At 32.6% G+C, this 23,580-nt stretch overlaps 1 protein-coding gene across 1 annotated transcript in view; it reads right to left on the minus strand.

Moving 5' to 3' along the window:
- The window catches only part of LOC106685776 (suppressor of lurcher protein 1), a gene marked incomplete at its 5' end in the record, with an annotated part of 227,050 nt that overhangs the window by 41,357 nt on the left and 162,113 nt on the right, over positions 1 to 23,580 (minus strand). Inside the window, 1 exon segment of the mRNA XM_067045990.1 lies at positions 2,702 to 2,952. Within this exon segment, the coding sequence (XP_066902091.1) occupies positions 2,702 to 2,952 (251 nt within the window).

The raw sequence follows: 23,580 nt of genomic DNA on the forward strand, positions 1-23,580 counted from the left end.
ATACATAATAGTTTCGAATCTTTTCTCCAGCGCTCAGGAGCGATGGATTCGGACAATCAAGGTATCAAAAGAAAGACGATATCATAGAGAAGTGTCAAATTTTAAGTTCGATTCGTAAGCTCTAACTAAAACTTCAATAAAATGAGTTTTTAAACTCCAGTGGTAGTACATCGACGGATCGAGACCTTAAAAATTGTGTTCTAAAGATTTCTGCGCAGACATCAATACATTCTTGTGGAACATGTATCAAAACACAGTGTTAACGGCCAGAAATGAACTTTTTTTGAAATGGGGTACGAATTAAGCGCGGGTCAAACCTCATTCTATGGTTGAAATTCAAAGCGCCATGGAATGATTATTTCTACCTAGATGAATCTACGGACTAACTTTGAGGTCTTAGCGAGTAGAAATCAGGGTCATTATAAGCTTGTGGATATTTGAATCTTAATTGTAAAACTAAGGTGATATTTCCCAGTATGGTATTGTAATTAATAATTACGTAAACTTTTTATGTATCTTTTATATTTTCTTATGATAATTTTAATTAGTCATTATTAACATTTTCGCCCGTACCTTTCATTATGCTAATTTCTTTATTTACATGATTACAGTTTCATTTTATTTAAGTTTTTAATTATTTTTTTTCCATTGCTTTCTATAATACTTACTTCTACAATATTATATATTATCACCTATTAGTATCATCCACTATCTACTTAATTTATTGTTATGTATATTTCCAAGATTTTTTTTCTTCATTAAGGTTGTTATCTCATTTTGATTTTTCAGACCTGATGAAGTTCTAAAATTCAAGTCGAAACGTCGACGCAAATATATAAGTTTTACTCAATTGTATATTATTACTCACTGTAATCCCGACCATCTTCGCTTTATTTCGAATCTACAGTCAACTACAAACACCTCAAATATATATCACCATATATATGTGATAATTTAAAAACAATAAAATGCCGAATAAAGAAAAATAAAATATACAGCCTACGTTTAAGACGAAGTAAAACAAAGCGTATACGAGAAAAAACGTATCAAATTGAAAGTTGGTGAGGGGTAAAAACTTCGATCAAAAATAAAAACAGGTAAAGAATACCACAGAAATAATCAGACTATAATAGACCAGTAATTTTTGATGTACGTAATAACAAACTAATTTTATTTGTATTTTTACACGTATGAATGATATGAAACCATGGCCTTTAGTAGCCCGAGTGATTTTATGGATAATATAAAAAGATATGTTCCGTTTAAACGGAAGAATCAAAACATATGGCTGATTAGTAACGCCAGCGCCACATGCGGACGATAAACAAAAGACACACTCGCTAGCGATTTCACTTCTATTCTGCAAATAACCACGAGTGAGTAAGGACACTTCCAAAGAGCCCTCCGGTAGCCGAGGAGAGTGTAAATGAAGGGACGTGGAAGACGAAAAATAAGAAGCATGAAAGCATGGAGCATGTCCACGTCTTTCAACAAAACTAATACTATAATCATCATCATTAAATTCTAATCAATATTAATTTACTATCTCTAATAATAACTATTACGGCAATCCTTCATATCTGTAATTACAATATATTTAGCGTTTAACCATTCTCTCAACCAACCTATATAAATAAATTTTCCTTTTGTCACTTTATGATTTATTTTATTCAATTTATTTCATTCAATCCACTGCAAATTGAACCAACCAATCAAAAGTTAAGGAGTGCCTTGCCTTGCGTTGAAGGCACATTTCTTAAAATATAAAAAACAAAGTACAATAAGAAGAACCTCTCCCCCAAGGCTAAGTTATGTGATTTTATACGCGGTGGAGACCACATGCTTACTCAACTTGGAAAAGCTGTTAAAAATAGAAAGGAGGATTTTAAGAAAAATCTATAGGCCTAGGAAAACATAAGAAGCTTATAGGCTAAAACCTAACGAAGAGCCCTACAGAAACATCAGAGATCTGTGGAAACCGAGATGAGAATCAGAAGGCTGTTATTCTAAGGCCACATGAAGATGATGAAGAAGGAAAGATTGAATAAGAAGATCTTTAAAAAAGCTTTTAGCTACAAAAACATGGGAGGATACACGAAGGAAATGAGAGAGGAATTAAAGAGACTTTAAATTTCAGATACCGACTGTCTAGATAGAGATACGTATAGGAAAACTCTGAAAAATTACACCAATATTGGAAGAGCAAAAAAAATGGGTACTGAGGAAAAGAAAGAAAGGCAGTCGAGGATCATGGAACTGCGATGGGAGGAAAGAAAGTCAAGACCCCCAAAGAAGCCTAACCATTGATATTCACGTGGTCCTTAGTGGCCGATACGTGATAAAAAAAATTATACCACTACAACCCATGAAGGAGGTTCAATACTTTGTAAGTAAGTACAATGGTTGTGCAAGAAGGTGATTAATTCATGATCACGCTTGACCACCAGGTTTTTTCCTCATTAGGAGTCCCCACTTTATAGAGCCTAACCAGGATGGCTTCCACAGGGTTAATTCATGGGTACAGTTAAATAATAAATAAGTATCATATCCGTGAGTTAGTCATACTGCGCCTTACTCACTGAGGTACCCCGACCTTCCATGAACACGCATTACTAATAAAATAATACTGTATAATACAATAGTATTACTATTTTATTCTATATAATAATATATTATCATAATAGCGTAGTATACTACTGACCTAATGCTCGGACGACAGCAAATGAAGTGGGTTGGGGGGTGGGGCTTGGTGTCGGGTCCTCGATGAAGAGGAAGCTGGCGTTGAAGCCTGTCCCATCCAGTCTGTCGTTCGATCGGAAGGTCACCCTGAAGAACTTCCGCTCTGACTCCACCTCGAACGGCGTCAGCTGACCGCACTGCCTCGTGTACTTCCGGTCCAAGCCCATGAAGTTGGAGAACTCGACGTAGTCGCTCGCAGAACCGGCGTCACATCTGAAACATTAAATTATCTCTTAGCAAGTTCAGGCTGTCAACTTTATAAAGTTTACATAGATCTTATCTATAATTGTCTATTTGCTACTGTTACCGTTTCGTAGTAAATGTCAGTTTTCTGAATTTTATATATAAATTCAACTGCAGTTAGTAAAATAACTTAAAATCAATATATTTTTATTTAAAATATTTACCCTAATTTTCCATATACTTTCCCTAATGTGTTGTCAACTTTTCAATCCCAGAACAGAAAAATGGGGGGATTTGTAAAGAAATGAATTCAGAAAATTCGTTTTTGACTTGATAATCATAATCAAAAATTATACTTTCTGAACAGATGGAATTCTGATGGGTATAGCTCTGGTAAATAAGGTGGATGTGAAAGGATTTGTTTAGTAACCTTTCCTTCCAAAACTACAGGTTATTGTTTAGTTCTAAGTTTTGATTACAGTGATTTATTACAACATGCTTAAATAAGTGAAAGGCAGAAGTGTAAAAGTTTGGGTACTGATTGTCTTTTTTAAAAGTCAAAAACACAAGACCAAAGAAAAAAAACAAGAACAAATCACAAATGGCGAGTAAGTAACCTAACACGACAACAAATAAAACGGTGACAAGCTCAGCTGGTCTGTTGCGTGACGTCATTCTCCATTTAACTGACCAAGTAACAGTCTCTCAACCATGTTATATGTTATATCGTTTTAACATGCTAAGAGAAGGAAATATTTCTCCATTTAACGTAACTTTTTCCATTTAACATATTTTAATGTTAAACTAAAGATCATGAATACACATATTGTCAGAAAACAGGGCTGGATGCTTACTCAGAGCTGTTAGAGTGGTGGAGGGGGCGAGGTATAGAAGGAAGAGACTGTTAACTGATGGGAACCACAGTATCTTTCTAGCAGCTTCGAGACCCAAAAACAATAAACGTGAGAGAAATTGTCACGCAGCGACCGATGACGGGTTAAAGAGGGTTATGAATATAGGAGTGAACTTTTGCTTTTTGCAAAGGTTTCGATCATTATTTAAATTTTCATTTAAGTAACAATAAGTTCCTCTATACCACTATAATTAAATTTTGTAGTTAAAAAATTTTCGATACAGCTTAAAGAATTAATAAGATTCAAAGAAAAAAAAAATCTTTGCTGGTTTCTTTTGGCATATATGGGTTCAATTAAGCTATTTAAGGATGCTTACTAAGATATTTTTTAAAAAAAGTATCACGAATATATCATTTATATCATAAAATGAAAATTATTGGTATTTATCATTTTATGGCATAGTATGAAAACCCAAGAAAAATATATACTGACTGATTTTCACTCACGGAACTGATCACAAAAATCACAATTTTCTGACTGACTTACAAAAGTCACCATCTTTCGGTTACGTTTAAATAAATACAATACCATATTCCTTATTTTTTATTATTCATAAAATTTTTATGTTTTATTTTACATAATTAATATTTTTTTCTGACTATAACTTATAATTGCATTGATTCATTTATTGTATTTTAGTCAAATGTCTCATGTATATTTTAATAGTTTATAGAAAATTTTATTTAAGAGTATTTCTATATTAGTGTATTTTTTATGTTTCAATCTTTTCGTTAATTTTACATGTACATTATCAACAAACTTGGCTTATTTATACATAATTTCTTTTCTTGTATTTCTTTCCTTATTATAAGAATCAGAAGTTAGAATTGCATTTTGTATTTTGCATTTGCATTTTTCAGCGTTAAATTTAAGAGCCGTTTGTTGTAGAGAGATTATGAGCGTGCCTAGTGCCTGCAGCGGCGCCAGTTCGAATCCTGCCTTGATGGTTGACTTTTATCTCGTAGTAATTTGGCAAAAAAAAGAACCTGACCCCTCCACTCAAGTAAAGTATTTAATTTATTATCTGTATTTAATGTAGAGTGTAAACTTTACATTAAATACAGATATTCTGCTTTTTTGCATGCAGTATGTATAACTTTAGAATAAAACCTATCACCTAAATAAATATGCTTGCGATGGAAGAGAAATAATAAATTAGATATAAATATACTAAACAAAAAAAGAGAACTTCAGTTTAATCTAATGGAATATCTGTAGAAAAGAAAGATTAAAAGCAGAAGAAATAACAAAAATGTTTTTAAAAAATTGGTAGATATTGTTGGCATGGATAAAATGAATTCATATCTTCCGGATCAGGTGTAGAATTGCAGTTAATAAATTGAGGTGAGAGGGACAGTTTGCTCGGCGGAGAATGTTCCTTAGAGAGGGATAGGAAGGACTGAGCCAGATGGGAGGACCTACTTGGGGACATATCCTCCAGGATCTATTCAGTAAGGACCTCTTTATTGTCAGCTAGGGATTGCAAGGATGGTTCAATCGGCCTTGTCACCTAGTCTCCTTAATATCCTCCTTCCTTCTTCCTCCAGTGCAGCTCTGTCTCCTAGATGCTGATATTGTTCTAAAATTAGAGTGGTCGTAAATGTAGATGTTTTCCTAACTTATTTTTATTTATTTATTAATTTTTACAACTGTATAAAAAATACAACAAGTAAATTTGATCATAATGACATAATGATATGATACAGCATGTAGAGAAACTACCTAGTAGTAGAACTCAAAAAATAGTTTACAATATAAGGTCACGTGGCCATCTTCTTTTCAGGCGCTTCGGAGGATTGCCAGGAATGGAAGAGGAAGCAAGGTTAGAAACTAGTGGGTTTGGGTGGTTAGGGAGTTTATTGGGGAAGGAATAATATCGGGTTCGGGCTAGATCGGTTACATAAGGAACATTTAGGTCTTTATGGATGGTTTTATTAGTAACAAAATAAGGAGCTTTGAGGATTTTGAATTGTAAGGATTGGATACGAGAGGAATTCGAAGGTTTAGTGGAGCCCCAGAGCTCAACGCCGTTTGTCCAAATAGGCCTTATAATTGTCATGTTAATCAGTCTTTTGTAATGAATTGGAAGTTTAGACCGTTTGTCATGGAAGTGCTGGAATCTGCGTGCAGTTTCCTGTCTTTTCAGTCTTGTGTGAGGATTCCAGGTTAGTCGTTTGTCAAGATGTAGTCCAAGATAACGAATCTGTTCAACAGGAGTAACAGATTACTACTTGGAGTAACTACACCTAGTAGTTCCACAGTCATAGCTTTGGTATGATGTGCCGATCCGCACCAGTGGGACTCATTTCCCTGATATTCGAAATAATATCTAGCTAGGCAATAAATAATTGATCTTGATTCACAGCCATTCCTAGGCCTAATCATTGCACGGGTGGCGTACACTCTGATTGAGATAGATCGGTTCATTGCCAATCGTATTCTCTTAAGAGTGATGTTTTTCTGTACGCATACTTACCTACCTCTTACTTACCTACCTCCTTCCATCCTCTTCTCCTCTCCAACAATCTTAGTCCGTCCGCTTCATCTCGGCAACTAAGATTGTAACCTGCCCTTAACGGCTGTACTAGTCTCATCATCTCGGCAACTAGTATAGCTGATTCTATCTCTCCCCAGTTCTAGTCCGTCCGCTTCATCTCGGGAACTAGAACTGGCACCTTTCCTGAACGGCTATACTTGTCCTTCCGCTTCATCTCGGTAACCAGTGTAGTTGATCCCGTCTCTCCACAGCTAAGATGGATCTTCTGTTAACAGTTCTAGTCCGTCTGCTTCAAATTTCTATTTTTTAATTTTTTTGAAAAATGGTATTTGTTACTTTGATACGACACTAAAAATAAATATGAAATGCTCTTTTTAAAAAAAAAAAAAAAAGTTGCTGACCTATTCTACCTCCAGCAAAATTATGTTTTTATAATTTTTCGTAAATATAATAGCTTAATAGAATCAGGAATATTTGTTTTCTATTCCTCAGAAAGAGGCAAATCGATTGGTGTACAATAACAGTGAAAAGCGCATACTTTCTGAGCTACAAACAAACAACGCTTAAATTTGTTTATAACTTTTTTTCTACTCGAGAATTCAGAAATTTCAATATCTTCAAACTTTCTCATGGCGAAAGGGATCATTTAAAAAGAAAATAGCGCATATGAATTGGTCCAGTAATTCAAAGTTTATTGTAGACAAAGATTCGGCCATTCCCTTTAAATGTATAGATCAATTTATTTCTACTTGATAATTTTGATTTTGTATTAAAGTACGTATACATTTTATATAAAATTTTGATGGATCGTTGGTTAGAGACACAATAGTCTATTTCATTCTATTTTTGGTTTAAATTTGGGATAGCCTTTCCTCCACTTCCCTTACATTAAAATTTAACATGGCTTTTCTCGCTTCCCTTACAGGAAAACAAGACACCCCGTTCATGTTCCGTATGAAGAGGGAGAAGAAAACACATCTGAATTTGCATGAGGGAGTGTGAACACTGTTGTACATGTTTAACATGTTTTTCGCGCTCCATATCTGCCTGAATATATTAATAATGTAGTCATCATATTTAGACCAGGCTGTATCTTTAATGATACGCATGATAGGGAAATAATAAAGGTTCCTGGTATTTCCATTTTTTGAATCTTAAATGGATTGTAAGGTTTTTTTTTTGGTTTTTTGTTCAATCTTTATCCGTAAATAATAATATCAGGAAGGAACTATATGAAACATTCATAACTATAATGAAACACATAGTTGATTCTTATTTAAAAAGGGCATGACAAAGATGAAAACAATATTTGTTTTATCATGTTTTTTTTTTTTTTATTTTATTGAAGATAATTAATAAAATGTGCCAGAAATTAAGGGCATTGAGTATTAGGATTCAAATATTCATTCATACAATATATATATATTTGAACACTAATAATTAAGTAGGAAATAAATTGATACTAGACAAAACGGTAATAATATAAAACCCATCTTAACTTATGCCTAACCTATATGGAGGTTTACTAGTTCAACCAATATAAAAAAGAAAATACAAGTATTTCAAAATAAATGCCTCAGAATCGTTATTAACTATCTATTCTAGCGCTCTGAATTAAATGTTGACTCCGTACACGATTACTTATACAAACTAACACATAATATCTTCTATTCTTGCCCCAATTCACTAAACCATTTGATAAAAAAAAATATGAAATCACATTAAAATAAGAACACAAAAGAACGAACATATATTAATGTAAATATAAATTAATGATGAGTATTTTATTTTAATTCAATAAGGTTTAGTTTTTTTTTCCTTTTCCCTTCGGTTTATTTTACAAAAATATAAAATAGAGTAATTATGTTGAATATAATTAAAGTATTAAGTAAATTGTGTGGAAGCGCGGTAGCCACGGGGTAAGGCGCGTGGCTACTGACTCCTAGGATTCAAGTTCTAATCTGGCTGGTCAGAAAATTGATTTCTGTTACTCTGTAGCCGTGAGTCAACTCCTGTGGGTTCCTTGGGTACTCTTAATTGGGTAAAAATCTGGCGGTCGAGCGTGATTCTGACCAAATCACCTCCTTGCCCAACCGTTGGTTTAGTAACAGTACTTCCGTACAAAGTTTTGAACTCCTGACCTTTCATAGCTTGTAGCGGTACTGGTTTTAATTTTAATTATTAAGAAAATTGTATTGTATAGGAGGTATTACAAATCAATATGGCAAATATTGTTCGTTATATATTTGTGCAATAACAAAACCTTTATCCTTCAAGTCTTTAGGAGGTTTTTATTTTATTTTCAATTTATTGTGTAAAAATTTCTTCCTTTTTTAAAAATAGTTTTCTGCTTGAACGGATTTTAAATAGAATGACAAAAAATAAAAATGAAAGATAAATGTAACAATAGTACGTACTGAATTAAAAGAAAAATAAATTAATTTTTTTTATTTATTTAATGTAATTTATAACTGTACGAAAATAAATACAATAAGTAAATATGTGAAATGTTTCATTTACGCTAGAAAATCTTGGGAAGGAACCACTCGTTGGTGGTACTTCAAGCTGGCCACGGGACCTTCTAATTTAAATTAATAAATTAGAAGGTCCCGTGGCCATCTTCCTTTCAGATGTCTTGGAGGATTATCAGGAATTTTTAAGGTTGAGAGATTAAGAGCTAATGGGTAAGGAGTTTGGAATGAAAAGAAGCATATCTCTTTGGCCCAAATCTGCAACGAATGGGATGTTAAGGTCTTTGTGGATGAGTTAATTTGTAACGTACGTAATAAGGAGCATCAAGGAATTTTATGTAGGATTTTGGATTGTAAGGATTGATTAAATTTAAAATAATAAAAATAAAGAAATATATATATAATGAAAGAAAATACTAGCATGATTTGTATAAATAAAAATATGAATTTATATTAAATATATAATAAAATAAAACTGATAAAATAATATTGAAAAATAATATTACTTTATATGCAATACAAATAAAATTAAATTATAATAACAATAATATAAATACACTATTGCAACTACATACAAGGTTTACTTTCTACACGGAGAACTCCAAGCCTTGCTACCCCCGTGTGGAAGGCTAATCAGGGTTCCAAGATATCCACTGCCATTGTGGGCCATTGAATACTGAGTAAGCAAATCAACATTAACTCGCGGGATAGTATAAAAACATGGAAATTTAAGTTAGTTCTATAAGTAATCAATTAAAATATGCAGACGTGATTCTGTTTGTGTAACACTATCCGTTCAAATAAAGTTAAGGTGAAATTACATAATTAAAAAAAAGAAAGATAAATTTCATACCAGTTAAATGTGAATATTAGTTGAAAAACGAAACTTCAATTCACAAATGTCTTCTCTTATTCCTAACATACGATATAAATCAATCATTAATACTAAATAGAACCATTTTCATTCATAAACCTTTATTACTGATGTACGGTTGGGAGACACATCCTGTTCGAAACAAAAAAAAACTATAATAATTTTTTAAAAAGGCCCTTAGAATCGCAGTAGATGCCTTTTGGCTCATACAAAATAGTCAACTGTATCACAGACTACAATGGGATGATGATTAATTCATCAAAAAGCGTTTTACAAAATTCCACTTCCAGTTACCAGCAGTTATAGTACCCCCGAGGATAAAAAAGAGCCCGAGAGGTTAAAAAAGGCAGTTATCTCACACCAATTTTTGATTGCTTTAATGAAAACTACATTTAATTAATTATCAAAACTGATGAATCTGCCAAGTATAGGTAGGGGGAATAAAAAATGGCGGCTGTTTCAAAGCGATAAAAAAACTATTTAAGTTTAACACTATTAACTAATTTTTCATTCGGAGCTCTATATCTTAAAAAGTAATAACAACACAAGAAAACCTAAGAGAACGTTATTTAAAGAAGAGCAAATTTTCTCAAATATGAGCCCTAATAGAGTTATTTACGTTAAATAGTTTTTGAGATATAGCTTTTTAAAAAGCAACATTTCATAATAATGTTGTATGGGACGTACTGAAAGATCAGTAATTAGTGAATTTAATTTGATAAATCTATATCTCAAAAACCATTTGACGTACAGATGTCTATTAGCACTCATATTCAAGCTATTTTAATGAGCTATAAAGTAGTTTATGATGTTTATCTTCGTCGGAGTAATAGTTTTCATGAAATTCGCTAAAATAAATTGATTTATAGTTGTTCGGACAAATTTTCATTAGCCGAATTTATATTCATATGTGAATATCATAAAAACTACTACAGGGGTATACAAAGATAAGTGTCATAAACTACTTTATAGTAAGTTAAATTTCTTTTATTCGGAGTGTTGGCAGACTTATGTGCATATTATGGATCTAGAGATATGTTTTTTCAAAAATCCAACATTTTATACAAACAACTAGAAATTAACATTTTGTGAGTTTATTTTGTCAAATATCAACTAAAAACTACTACTCCTACATAGATAAACATAATTAACCATTTTGTAGTAAATTTAACTAGCTTTAATTTGGGCACTGGCTAACATCTGTACGTCCATCGGTTTCTGAAATGAAGTTTTTCATAAATCAAACTTATTGTCCGAACAACTATAAATCAATTTATTTTAGCAAATATCATGAAAACTACCATTCCTACGAAGGTAAAGGTCATAAACTTATTTATAGTCCATTAAACTAGCTTTCATTTGAGTGCTAATAGACATCCGTCACATAGTTCCTGAGATATAGATTTATCAAAATAAAGTAGCCAACTACTATTCTTTCATAAAATTTTTAAGAAATTTTGCTTTTTAAAAAGCAATAGCTCGAGTCGAGAGACTGACTATTGGGCATAAATAGCTCTTTTAGGGTTAATATTTCAGCAAATTTACTTTTCTTTAAATAATGTTCTCTTAGATTTTCTAGTGTTGTTGATAGTTTTTAAGATATAGAGCTCCGAATAAAAAATTAATGTTTTTAAAGGTTTCGAAACAGCCGCCATTTTTTATTCCCTCTACCTATACTTGGCAGACTCATCAATTTCGACTAGTAATTATACATAGTTTTTATTAATGTAATCAAAAATTGGGGTGAGATTACTGCCTTTTTTTCTTCCCGGCTCTTGTACTATTAATGGTACAGTAACTTACAATGTAAGGAAATCCAACTTCTCTTGAAGACTCAGCCCAGCCTAATGCAAGAGATTCTACTGCAAACTCTGTATTTATTACTTATTTTTATGAATATTTATTAATTTGGTTATCCTCAAATACTTTTATTAGTAAATATGTATTTGAGAATGTTATTAATCAATACGTACGTACATATATAAGGAAATGATCCATTAATAAGTCAGGATCTCCAACCTTCTTCTATCGTGTATAGCCGCCATCATGTTAGCTTTATATAGTAATTTCGACGCATCTCATTGGATAGTATCAAGTTGTCTCCCTACTCTTCTTTTTCGATGAAGGACCACTCTAGCCAATTAACCCGGTATTTCACTTTAATCCGTACATGCCCGACCTTCACAAAACTTTCATTATTTTTGTCCTTGAAGAGATTCCTATATTTTCCATCTTCGCCAGATATTACCTTCTTTTATCGGATTGAAGATTCTTCTTAGCATTTTTCTGACAAAAATAAGTCTATTTGACCAGCCTTTGTCAATACCCAAGCTTCGGATCAGATACTATTTTAATGTAAAATATATTTTAAAAAAAATTAATTTCTATATGATAACCTTATCCTTCTTCTTCTAGCACGACAGACCGTGGTGTTCCAATGCCTCGCGCAATGTACTACGTAAATGCATTCCGAGTTTCTTGACAAGGTTTTCATAGAGTATCCACTCACTCTCACTCGTCACTCCCACGTCTATTATATTTTTGTGAGTGCCACTGGCTACTGGCTAACCAGCTTCACGACTGGCCGTTGGGAGGCTGTAAGTAAGTATCATGTAATTATATGCTTGAAAAAAAACTCGGTTAGGGCCGGGGCTCGAACTCAGAACCTTTGGGTTGGTAGACAGGCGCGCTACCACGCTGCTACCATCGCCTCCGTTGTAATAAAACAATGAATAATTTTGATAACCTAAAAATCATTATATCTTGATTAATAATTTTAAATTATGTCTCATTTTTCAATAAAGTTTAATCAGAAAAATGTAAGATCAATATCCTATATATTAAGCTACATGAGGATGAAGTGAAACTTAAGTCAAATCGGCAGACATCAGGTTGAAGACTTGACTGCTTATTTCGGGCCAAGGGACTTCGCCGAGTCACTTAGCGAGCTCATTTTTCTGTTGAGACTTATCTCGGCTATATATTTTAAGTGGGTACCGACTCCATCTGTGGCCGGCCTCATGAGCCCATCTACATGTGAACTGCCCATTTAGTTGCCTGATAAGGTGGCCACTTTATAGCCCCTCTTCCGTGGCTGAAATTAACAACACCTTATATTTCTGCTGAATATAGATAGCGCTTTCCAAGCCCAATTTATTATTGTTAAATATGTCATGCCCTTTCAAGAAATAAAATTTGTTTTTATGACTTCTAATATTTTTCTTCTTCTGTAAATGTGATATTATGGTGTAGTGGAAATTTATGGTTTCTTATTTTTTAAAAGATTTTCTTTCATATAAATGGGAATCAGAGAGGGGAGAGCAACGATTAATAAGGTTTTTGGCTGCGTTAATTTTTTCATGGTAAAGATACTGAGAGCGGTTGTTTAAAATTCTGCCTGAGTAGGTTGGTGTTTTGTACCTGTCAGAGGAACTGTCTGGTGTTGTCTGGGAACAATACTCTCATAACTCTTATAATGAGGAGGTCAAGGAAAGGAAGGGAGTGATTATATTCAAGTTCTATAGTAAAATAATGGCGGAGATAGTAAGAATTAAGGACGGATAAAATATCAGGGATTTTATCAGGATTTAGTTTAGGATTCTGTTAAAAAACTGACCATGGAAGGTAAGGTAACCAAATTTACAATGGAGTTGGAGGAATTCAAGGTAAGAAAAGCGGTTAGTGGGAGTGGGGGGTGCAGTGGATGACCAGTTGACTTCTACGATATGGATGGCTTTGTCCAGGGAATATTAGTGAAAACTTTCTACATCAGAAGAAACAAGGATATAGGTATCAGAGATAGAAAAGGAAAATAAAAGTTTCCGAAGTTAAAAGGAATTTTGAATTTATATATCTTTTTGTGTTCATCTGCGCTGGTACCTAATCCCTAGGAAATAACAAGGTACCGATAAAGTATTGACGCCAGTCAATGCTTAGGTGTCATTTATATAGATCCCAGAAATCTTTTAGGACGAAAATTTTTAAATAATATTGTATTTTTTTTTTTTTGTATTTAAAAGGATGTTATAAAGTGGCTTGGCCATAAAGCTTTATTTCACATCTTTTAGATTAGATTAGATTAGATTAGATTAGATTTTTATTAAGGGCGATCAACATCTAGGTTATTACACTCTTTTTACTTTATTTATCTTCTTGTCTTTGATAGTTTGACATTTGATAGTTGAATGTAGACTATTTCCTTTTTACACTGGTCGGTATTGGTGGATTATATTTTAGAATAAAGTTGTGTTTCTTTGAGAAATTTTATTATTTTGTCTATGGATTCTTCTGAGTCTTTAAGGGCCAATTCTCTTGTTCGTGGAATTTTATTATTTTCGAAGGCTTGACGAAATGATGGGCATTCTTCAATTATATGCTTTATTGATAATGGGGAATGACAGGTTTGGCATATAGGCTGGTCCTCTTTTGTGATTAAGTGAAGGTGAGTTAATTTTTAATGTCCTATTCTTACTCTTGCAACAACCACTTCTTCTCTTCTGTTTCCCCTTATGGCACTTGTCCACTTTTGTGTATTTTTTTTTTACATTTCTCAATTTATTGGTGAGTGGTACGGCGGCCCACATCTTCATGTACGGCCACATCACATCTTTTACGTACACTTTTACAGTTATTCATTTCCCTATATTATTCCAAAAATTAATTTTCCAACTGTTTTGTGACTTACGGCGTTCTCTTCAGTCTTATTTTGCTAGATTTTGTGTGTTTATGAATTTATTCACTCGTCCTGGTATTTCTTGAATATTAACTGACTTCTAGCAATATTTCTGCTCCCATCTTGTAAAGTAGGCCAACCAACAGTAGTCCATAATGTTCAAGTAATGTAACCATCGCTAAATTCAAAATCTCATTTAGTCTGTCAAACTTCGAACCAACTCGTATGTAACTTGGCAGAACGGAACCGACGGTCCTTGTCCCCCCTCGAACTTGAGGAGTCCGCAACTTTGAAGTTGAGCTTATCTTAGAAAGTCCCTGCCACAAAATGGTCCTCCCTAGTATCTTGCCTTCTGGTATCTTCTGTCTGCTGAAGATATCTTCATTGATTACTTTTTTATAATTTGAATAAAACTTAGACAAACTGAATTATATTAGTCCGAATAATTTGTACAAAATTTTAGAAATGCTGACAGAATTGGATCCTAAACTGTTATTTGTATAAGCTATCCAAAACCTCAAAATTAAATCATAACAATTTTGTTCTATAGAATGTGTAGCTTTTATCTCTTTGGAAACGCTAAATGTAGAGTTAAAAAACATTAAATCTCTACTGCTACAACTCATGAAGGTTCAGTGGTGCAGTACTAGTAACTTTACCAACGGTTGTGCAAGAAGGTGATTTGGTCAGAATCACGATCGATTTTACGTCAAATATAGAGTATTTTTTTCAATTGTCAGAAATGTATATAACCTTGTATTGTGTATTGTTAATTGTGGATTATCTGCAATAAGGAAGTACAGTGCGATACCTCCTCTATGCGGGAATACGTTTTTTTTTTTCAATTCCCAACTGTAATCTCTAAACTTTTCAGTGAGATATCTTGATTTTTCTTGTTGTTGTCACTTTTTGTTTGTACCTGCTGGCTATCCCCTTGTTCAATAGAACGCTCGGATAGATCACTATTATTCCATTGATATGTTTTATAGAATAAAAGTATTTACTTGTGGAGGCCATTCTTTCGGACAGTGTGACAGGAATTTTGACTTAAAATAAAATTTAAAAAAGGACGTCGTTGTTCCTTCGAAGACGTGTTCCTCCCTTTTTTTATTTACTACTCCTCGAGCTTTTCTTCCAAAATAATTCCAAAACTAAGAAGAACGTTTTCAAGACACAAAGTATGCTGATGACACATGTGTGCTCACAGTTAGTAATAACCCTTTGATTCCATGCCAAACTCTTTGGGAAACCCAAAAAAAACTTTGGGGCTCCACTAAACCTTCGAATTCCTCTCGTATCCAATCTTTACAATCCCAAATCCTTTGTAAAATCCTCAATGCTCTTTATTTTGTAACTAATAAAACCATCCATAAAGATCTAAATTTTCCTTATGTAACAGATCTAGCCCGAACCCGATATTATTCCTTCCATAATAAACTCCCTAACCACCCAAACCCACTAGTTTCTAACCTTGCTTCCTATTCCATTCCTGGCAATCCTCCGAGGCGCCTGAAAAGAAGTTGGCCTCGTGACCTTATATTGTAAAATGTTTTCAAAGTTCTACTACTGGGTAGTTTCTCAACATGCTGTATCATATCATTATCATTATGTCATTATGATCAAATTTACTTGTTGTATTTTTTATACAGTTGTAAATATCAATAAATAAAATAATAATAACAAAATGAAATTAAAATAATATATTTCTTCAGCTTATAATCAGACAGTCCATTTAGGAATATATGTTTTAAATAATAACAAAAATAAAAATATTATATTTTATAACTTAATTTGTCGAAGTGCATAGGCAAAACAGAAAACAGGTTGATCATGGCGTCATTGATATTGGCGATACAAGAAAAACGTGAGGAGGGCTTTTACCTTAGTTTAGTAGTTTACTCTGCGAGGTATTTAGATTTATTTTTATCTACGATGATTGTTCAGTCCACAGGACTATTATTCTTTTAGTCTATTATATCGCTATTATATCGGCGTTTTGCTGTTACCAGATATAACTTTTTAGCTATCAATATATTATTAATTATTATTTATTTATACTCAAGGAAAATCCTTTTAATACTTTGTAGTTCATTTTTTCTGTATTTAGGATTACGTTACGGAAAAATTAGTAATTATTCAGTGTATCTACAAATTATTACCTTTGAATTTTTTAAATCTCAACAAATGTTGCGGCTAACAATTATTTAATAAATAACTCGGTACATTTAATAAAATAATTAAATATATTTATCTGTCTTCTGCGTATATTTTGTTGTGAATATTCAGTCAGTTTATTCATTTTATTTTTTTAATTTTAGGATATATTAATTTTCATTAAAATTAGGCTTATTTAATTTTTTTTAATTTATTTACCTTAGTATTAATGCTGTAATATTTATAGTTGATTACTTATTCTATTTTTAAAGTTTCATTTTATTTATGATTTTTTTGTAATTATGCAATATAGGCCCTTAATTAAATTCGGCAATAGCAACCATAACATGTTTTTTTTATGTAAGAAATAATAAAATTTAATATCCTGACCGGAAGATTAGATATTGAAGACATATGATATATGCAATTTTCATAAATAAGTATATAGAATGGCTATATATTATATGTTTCCATGTGCTTCTATTGCTATATTCTGTATAGCAATTGATATTGTTTATGTCGATGTTTAATTATGTAAACTACATCTTGACAAACGACTAACCTGGAATCCTCATACAAGACTGAAAAGACAGGAAACTGCACACAGATTCCGACTATTACAGCACTTACTAGACAAACGGTCTAAACTTCCAACTCATTACAAAAGACTGATCTACAATAATAAGGCCCATCTGGACATACGGAGTTGAGCTTTGGGGCTCCACTAAACCTTCGAATTCCTTTCGTATCCAATCTTTTCAATCCAAAATCTTTCGTAAATTCTCAGTGCTCCTTATTTTGTTACTAATAAAACCATCCATAAAGACCTAAATGTTCCTTATGTTACCGATCTAGCCCGAACCCGATATTATTCCTTCCATAATAAACTCCCTAACCACCCAAACCCACTAGTTTCTAACCTTGCTTCCTATTCCATTCCTGGCAATCCTCCGAGGCGCCTGAAAAGAAGTTGGCCTCGTGACCTTATATTGTAAACTGTTTTTAGAGTTCTACTACTGGGTAGTTTCTCTACATCCTGTATCATATCATTATGTCATTATGATCAAATTTACTTGTATTTTTTTTATACAGTTGTAAATATCAATAAATAAATAAATAAAAAAAATTATGTAAACATTTTTGAAACGTCGTGATTATTATTAAAGGAATGAATACCCATTTAATTTAAGATTATTAATGTTTTTTTTACTGCCGCAGAATATTGCAATAAACAAGGGCGTTTAGACTAATGCATTCTATCCCTTTCCCTTCTCCTCCTCTTCCCCCCCCCCCCCGAAGAGGTCGTTAGGGTTACTTATATTACTGAAATAATGGCGAGTCATTAAGTGAAACAAAATAAGAAGGTGGTTGGATCTCAGAATAGACTCCCTTTGCATAACAAGCGGAACCAAACTCCGGCAAGTCTCATTAAAAGTTAAGTTTATGTCCGTGGATAATAAGCTCTCACTATTTAACTGGGCCAGGTCCGGCGGTAAACTTACTTTCCGACTCCTAGGAAAAGTTTTGATTGCGGATGTGGTAGCATTTGTTGCCAAAGAGATTTAAATTATGAGAGCGCGATTGTTATTTATTGGACTATTTGTGGAAAGTAATTTACAAGAAAACCTTCAGGCTGGTAAAGATGATAATTTTGCAACTATTGTCCAGTAAAAATAGCTTGAAATTCAGCTGTATCTTAAGACCAGAGAAGACGAGAATTATGAAAAAAAAAATATTGTTTAGATAAAATATTTTATCTAATTTTAGTCTCAAAACAATATTTATTTATTTATAAGGCCGACGTTTAGGCCAATTCGGCCATTCTCATGGATAATCTTAATACAATTTTAGAACCACATCATTTAAAAAAAAATAAACAACTTTATGCAGGCTATTCTGCATAGGTCATTAATTTCAGTTCACATGATACAAAAATGTGGAGAAATTACCCATTGATAATCAAAAAACGGTTCATGAAGTTCCACTCCCAGTTGCCGACAGTTAAAGGAGCAGTGACCTATAACCTGGAAAACCCAACCTCAACCTGAAGACTGAAGCCCAGATTGCTGCAGGACATTCTTTTATCAATTTTTAATAAATATAAAATTAATTCATAATCACACTACCTCTGTTTACTTATTATTCATTTTATTTATTCATTATTTTTTTTCTCTCTTCCCTTTTCAAATTAACTTGTTTATTTTTACTACTAGAAGATAATTGTTTGTTTTATTTAAGTGTACCAATATCATTACTTTTTGTTATTAATTTTACTTTCCTCTTTTATTAAGAAGCATTATTCTTATCTATTTATTTTATTATTATTTTTTTTCTTTTAATAAGAACATTTTATATACTTTGTCATTTGGGGTGTCATTTGTATGACTATACCCCCTCATAATCAACTGTTAAAAAATATATATAATATAAGTTATATCAACCATGTAAGGCCCACCAGGTCGATCTGGTATAAAAATAAAATAAAATAAATAACCCATTGATAAAACTCCAATAACATTTCTAGAGGAGAAGATCTCGAGACCATCTTCTTTTCTGAGACCTAGGAGGATTATCAGGTAATAAAGGAGAAGCCAGGTTAGAAACAAGTGGGATGGGTGGTTGGAAGTTGGGATTTCATGGATCTATTGGAAGGATTGGTATCTGGTTCTGGCCAAATAGGCAACATATGGAACATTTAGGTCTTGATGGATGACTTGATTTGTGACGAAGTAGGGAGCATTAAGGATTTTAAGGATGATGTTTAATTTAGATATTCCTCGGAGTAAAAGTTGGGGGATATTATCCAAATTAATTATCATGGCTGGTTTAAATAAAGAACTACTTGTAATTTGCTTGTGATGATGGAGTGGACTGTATTTATAATAAACTGTTATCATGCTTTTAAAATGAAATACCTCTATTCTCTCTTTATAAGTTTTCTGAAACAATTTGCTGGACGGTTTGAACAAAATGGTTAGTTTGTTAGTGATAGTTTTGGTTTCATTACAATTACTGATTAAAGTATTCTATTTTACTTGTTTGATATTCTTGGAGCTTGAAGGTTGGTTCTGGTGTGAATATGAAGATGAAAGAAGGGTTCTCTCTTGGTTCTTTCTCCTCATCCTTCTGCCGCCACCGCCTCTCTCGCCTGAGTGTAAGATTTTACTCCCTCATGACTTATAAGAAGAGACCTTGAAGAGTTATGTCTCTTTCTTCCCCATGTACAGGTCAAGATGGCTACTCTATTGGTTCTTACCTCTATTTTATTAGGTATCAAGATGGGTGCCCACGTCTCCTACCGCTTATCTTTGCCACTAGATGGCATAATAAATTTCAGTTCAGAAGTGAGGGGGCGCCTTTCTTGAACAGAGGACTTTGGACTGTAAGGATTGGATACGAGAGGAATTCAATGATTTAGTTAACTCCATCCAGATAATATAATATTTAAATTTTTTTATAAAAGTAATGTTCAATACGGCATAAGAATTGATATTTTAACTTTTAAAAATCAATTGTAAAAAGTTTATGAATTAATTTCGTTAAAAATAAAACATTGGTGTTTCAGAAGGTTCATTTTTTTTATTGTAACCACTTTTCAGATTTTTTTTTTTTCCGAAACTAGATATTCATCTTAAATAGGTACAAGATACTTGTCTCAATTAGGTTATAAATATATAATTACAAAGAATAATGCTTATGATTGTATAATAATATTAGACGTTATCTGGAAACTCCGAAACGTCAGTCACTCTCCGCTCTTCCCTTTCCCCCTCCCTCCCAACCATCCCACAAAATGTGGTTTAGTGACCATTACTCTCCCTCGGGGCTCGTTGCGTCATAAACCTCGACGGCCGGGAAGGAATATCTGTTTATTGCTGTCCCTCTGCCTTTGTCCTTCTGCCTCTCTGATCTTTAGGGCGGCTTAAAACTCCTCAAGAGGGCCTTCGTAAAAGGAAAGCCGCGAATTACAGCCTGACAGTTACAGTCGTCGGGATATCGAATCATTTGAAACGAAAATAAATCTTTTGTTGGAAAGTTTTATGATTTGAGCTAATTATCATAAATACTAGAAACAATAGTTTTCTTTCCAATAATCATAAATTGTTTTTAATGATTGGAGAAGTGTGTCAGGGGGGTGCGGTCAGCAAAGAACAACATAAATAAACAAAACCATATTTATTAATTTTATGCCGACGTTTCGACCTGAGTTTCAGGACTTCATCATAGGTTATGGCGTAGAAGGTAGGCCTGCAACTGGCATTGTTTAAATTGTTTTTGTATTAATTTTAAATTTGCGTAATGAAATTTAAATGTCTAGAGTCTAATATAACTAAAAAATAACTGGCCTAACCACTCACAAATCCTTTCTTTACCCTTTTCGCTGCATAGTCAAATACCGTAATTGAATCAGTAAAAATAGTCTAATGTAGGCCATTTCGGTAAAATAATTTCATAACGCAAAAATATAGCTGATAATTTTGGTGAGATCAGAAAGTATAATAATTAATAATTATAAAGATCATGTAGAGCGTATGTCTAGTAACCCGGATCATAGTTGAATCATTCGTTCTCTTTTTAGTCTGTTGTGTGTCATTGTAATTTTCTATTTACTTTTTTTACTTATGTTAAGTGTTTGTATCTTTTTTAACCCTGACGAAGCCCTGCCACGTGGGGCGAAACGTTGGCTCAAAAAATAGTACAAAATATTACAATTTGAGTTTAATTTGACCGAACCCGGACCATATTCCATTTATTGATACACACGATCAATCAGCAATCTTCCAGCAAAAAAAAAAATACAGGAACTTTAAGGGACTTTTTTTTTAATTCGTGATTTAAGCCCTGTTATACTATTTATATTAGGATAAGAACTAGCTGATATTAAAGAAAATTTTATTGTACATGGTCATAGAGAGTTTAATTAATCTCATAATGACGAAACAAAGGTGAATAAATATAATTTATTAAAATTAATAGTTAAACAGAAGAGAGAAAAAGAAAGGTTGGACTTTTTTTAAAAATGATAAAGGAGTATTTTTTTAATCCATTAAGAAAATTATTTACACATCAAATATTTTCTTAACGAAATGTTGGGAAAATGGGATTGCTAATTCAAAGGTTTCTTTTCATTATCTTAAAATTACCCCGAAAGAAATTTTTTTTTCGGAGATTCAATTACTTTATAGCTTTTCTTTAGCATTATAGAGCATTTTAAAACAATTTCTACTTAAAATAACCCAGAAGGTACTGTCCAGTTTGAAAATTTTTAATATTTTCATAAATATAGAACATAGCAAGAATTGTTTTTGGATCTATGAAAAAAAGATGCTCAGAAAGATTTTTAATAATACTTCACGTATCACAATTATAGCTTTACAAATATTAAGTTAATTTCATTCACAATATAAGGAATTTCCATAGCTCAAATTAGAAAAAGTAACAACAACCGTACATTCCTTAATGGTTATTCCACCATTTCTACTACTTCTAGAAATATAAAATGTTAAAATTTGGTAAGCAATACATGATATTATACATAATAGAGGGAGAGAAGAAATATTTATTAAAAAAAACCTTATCTGTTACTATTTCCATTTTCATTTAGATTTATAACCTTTAATTTTTACGTTTCCTTGTAATTTTCCATTTCCTTTTTTACTTATGTTAAGTGTTTGTATCTTTTTTAGCCCTGACAAAGCCCTGCAAGGTGGGGCGAAACGTTGGCTCAAATAGAGTTTAATTTGACCGCACACAGACCATATTCCATTTATTGATACACAAAGTAAATCAGCAATCTTCCAGCAAAAACAAAATTACTTAAAAGGAATATTCAATTTCGGAAAAAGGAACTTTAAAGGAATATTTTTTTTAATTCGTGATTAAACCCCTTTTAGGATTAGGATAAGAATTAGCTGATATTAAAGAACATTTAATTGTATATTGACATAGAGAGTTTAATTAAAATCACTAAAGTGTGAAAAACTATAAAGTGGCATGTCTGGTTAGTCGATTTCATCAAAAAAGTAATATAATTTCAGTTTTGTACGACTTTTCGTTCTTGTGAGCGAGGCAGTTCACAGACACACAGACCATTTTGCTAGACTTGGTTTATAAGACTCCAGGACCTCAAAACGTATATTTCCGTCGAAAACTCCAATTAGAAATTTTGCCAAATCGCAATGCTCTCCCTAACTACCATACATATCCAAGGTATAGGTGAATGAAAGTAAAAATGTACGTGAGATTCGCCTATCTTAAACCAACCCAACCATGTTGTAAGGAGTAGAGGGCCGCAGATAGGCATAGTGCATAATGACAGAGCCATACTAACACACATTCAGTCCATATCCCTAGACCGCTCCCATTCCCCGCAGCACATTATAATATCTATATTGAGATATAGTACCTGGCAACCTTCCACCTCGCCCTGTAATGGCTTCCTCGCTATTTTCCCGCAAACTTTTAGGTAGAGAGAGGGAGCGGTCCTTTTACTCCTTTTTCTCTTCTTAAGGATATCTTCTTTTCCACATATTCTGCCAATAAGACCGGATTTTCCCTATTTTCGTATTCTAAAAATTGAGTGGTATTTTTCGGAATTTATTCACACTTTAGATTATTTTAACATTAAATCTGTAAAAGTCATATAAAATCTGAGTATACTGCGTAACATAAAAGATTACTCTATGATATTTTTTTTTAATGTTATAGGTTCTACTGTATGAATCACATTGTACTCATGAAAGTAATTAGATATAGTGAATAGTACTCTTCCTTATTTCAATTTTCTTTATTTAATATATCATAAACGACGTTTATTTATGTACACATTACATAGATATTGTTAATAATTTGGTAATTTAAGGTTATGTAATAGTATTGGTCATTAGAAAAAGTTTAATACAGTAGTGTGATGATGTAATTTATTATTATTATTATTATTGGTGCGACAAACCATAGAGGTCCAAGGCGTCGCGCGATGTAAAGAAATACATCGCGCATTTGTTAACCTGGTTTTCATACAGTGGATTTGTCACTCCAACGCCTATTTTTGTGAGTGCCACCCATTGGCTAACGGG

This window comes from Halyomorpha halys, unplaced genomic scaffold (assembly GCF_000696795.3).
Source record: "Halyomorpha halys isolate HHAL.00 unplaced genomic scaffold, Hhal_1.1 Scaffold738.1, whole genome shotgun sequence".
Lineage (NCBI taxonomy): Eukaryota > Metazoa > Arthropoda > Insecta > Hemiptera > Pentatomidae > Halyomorpha > Halyomorpha halys.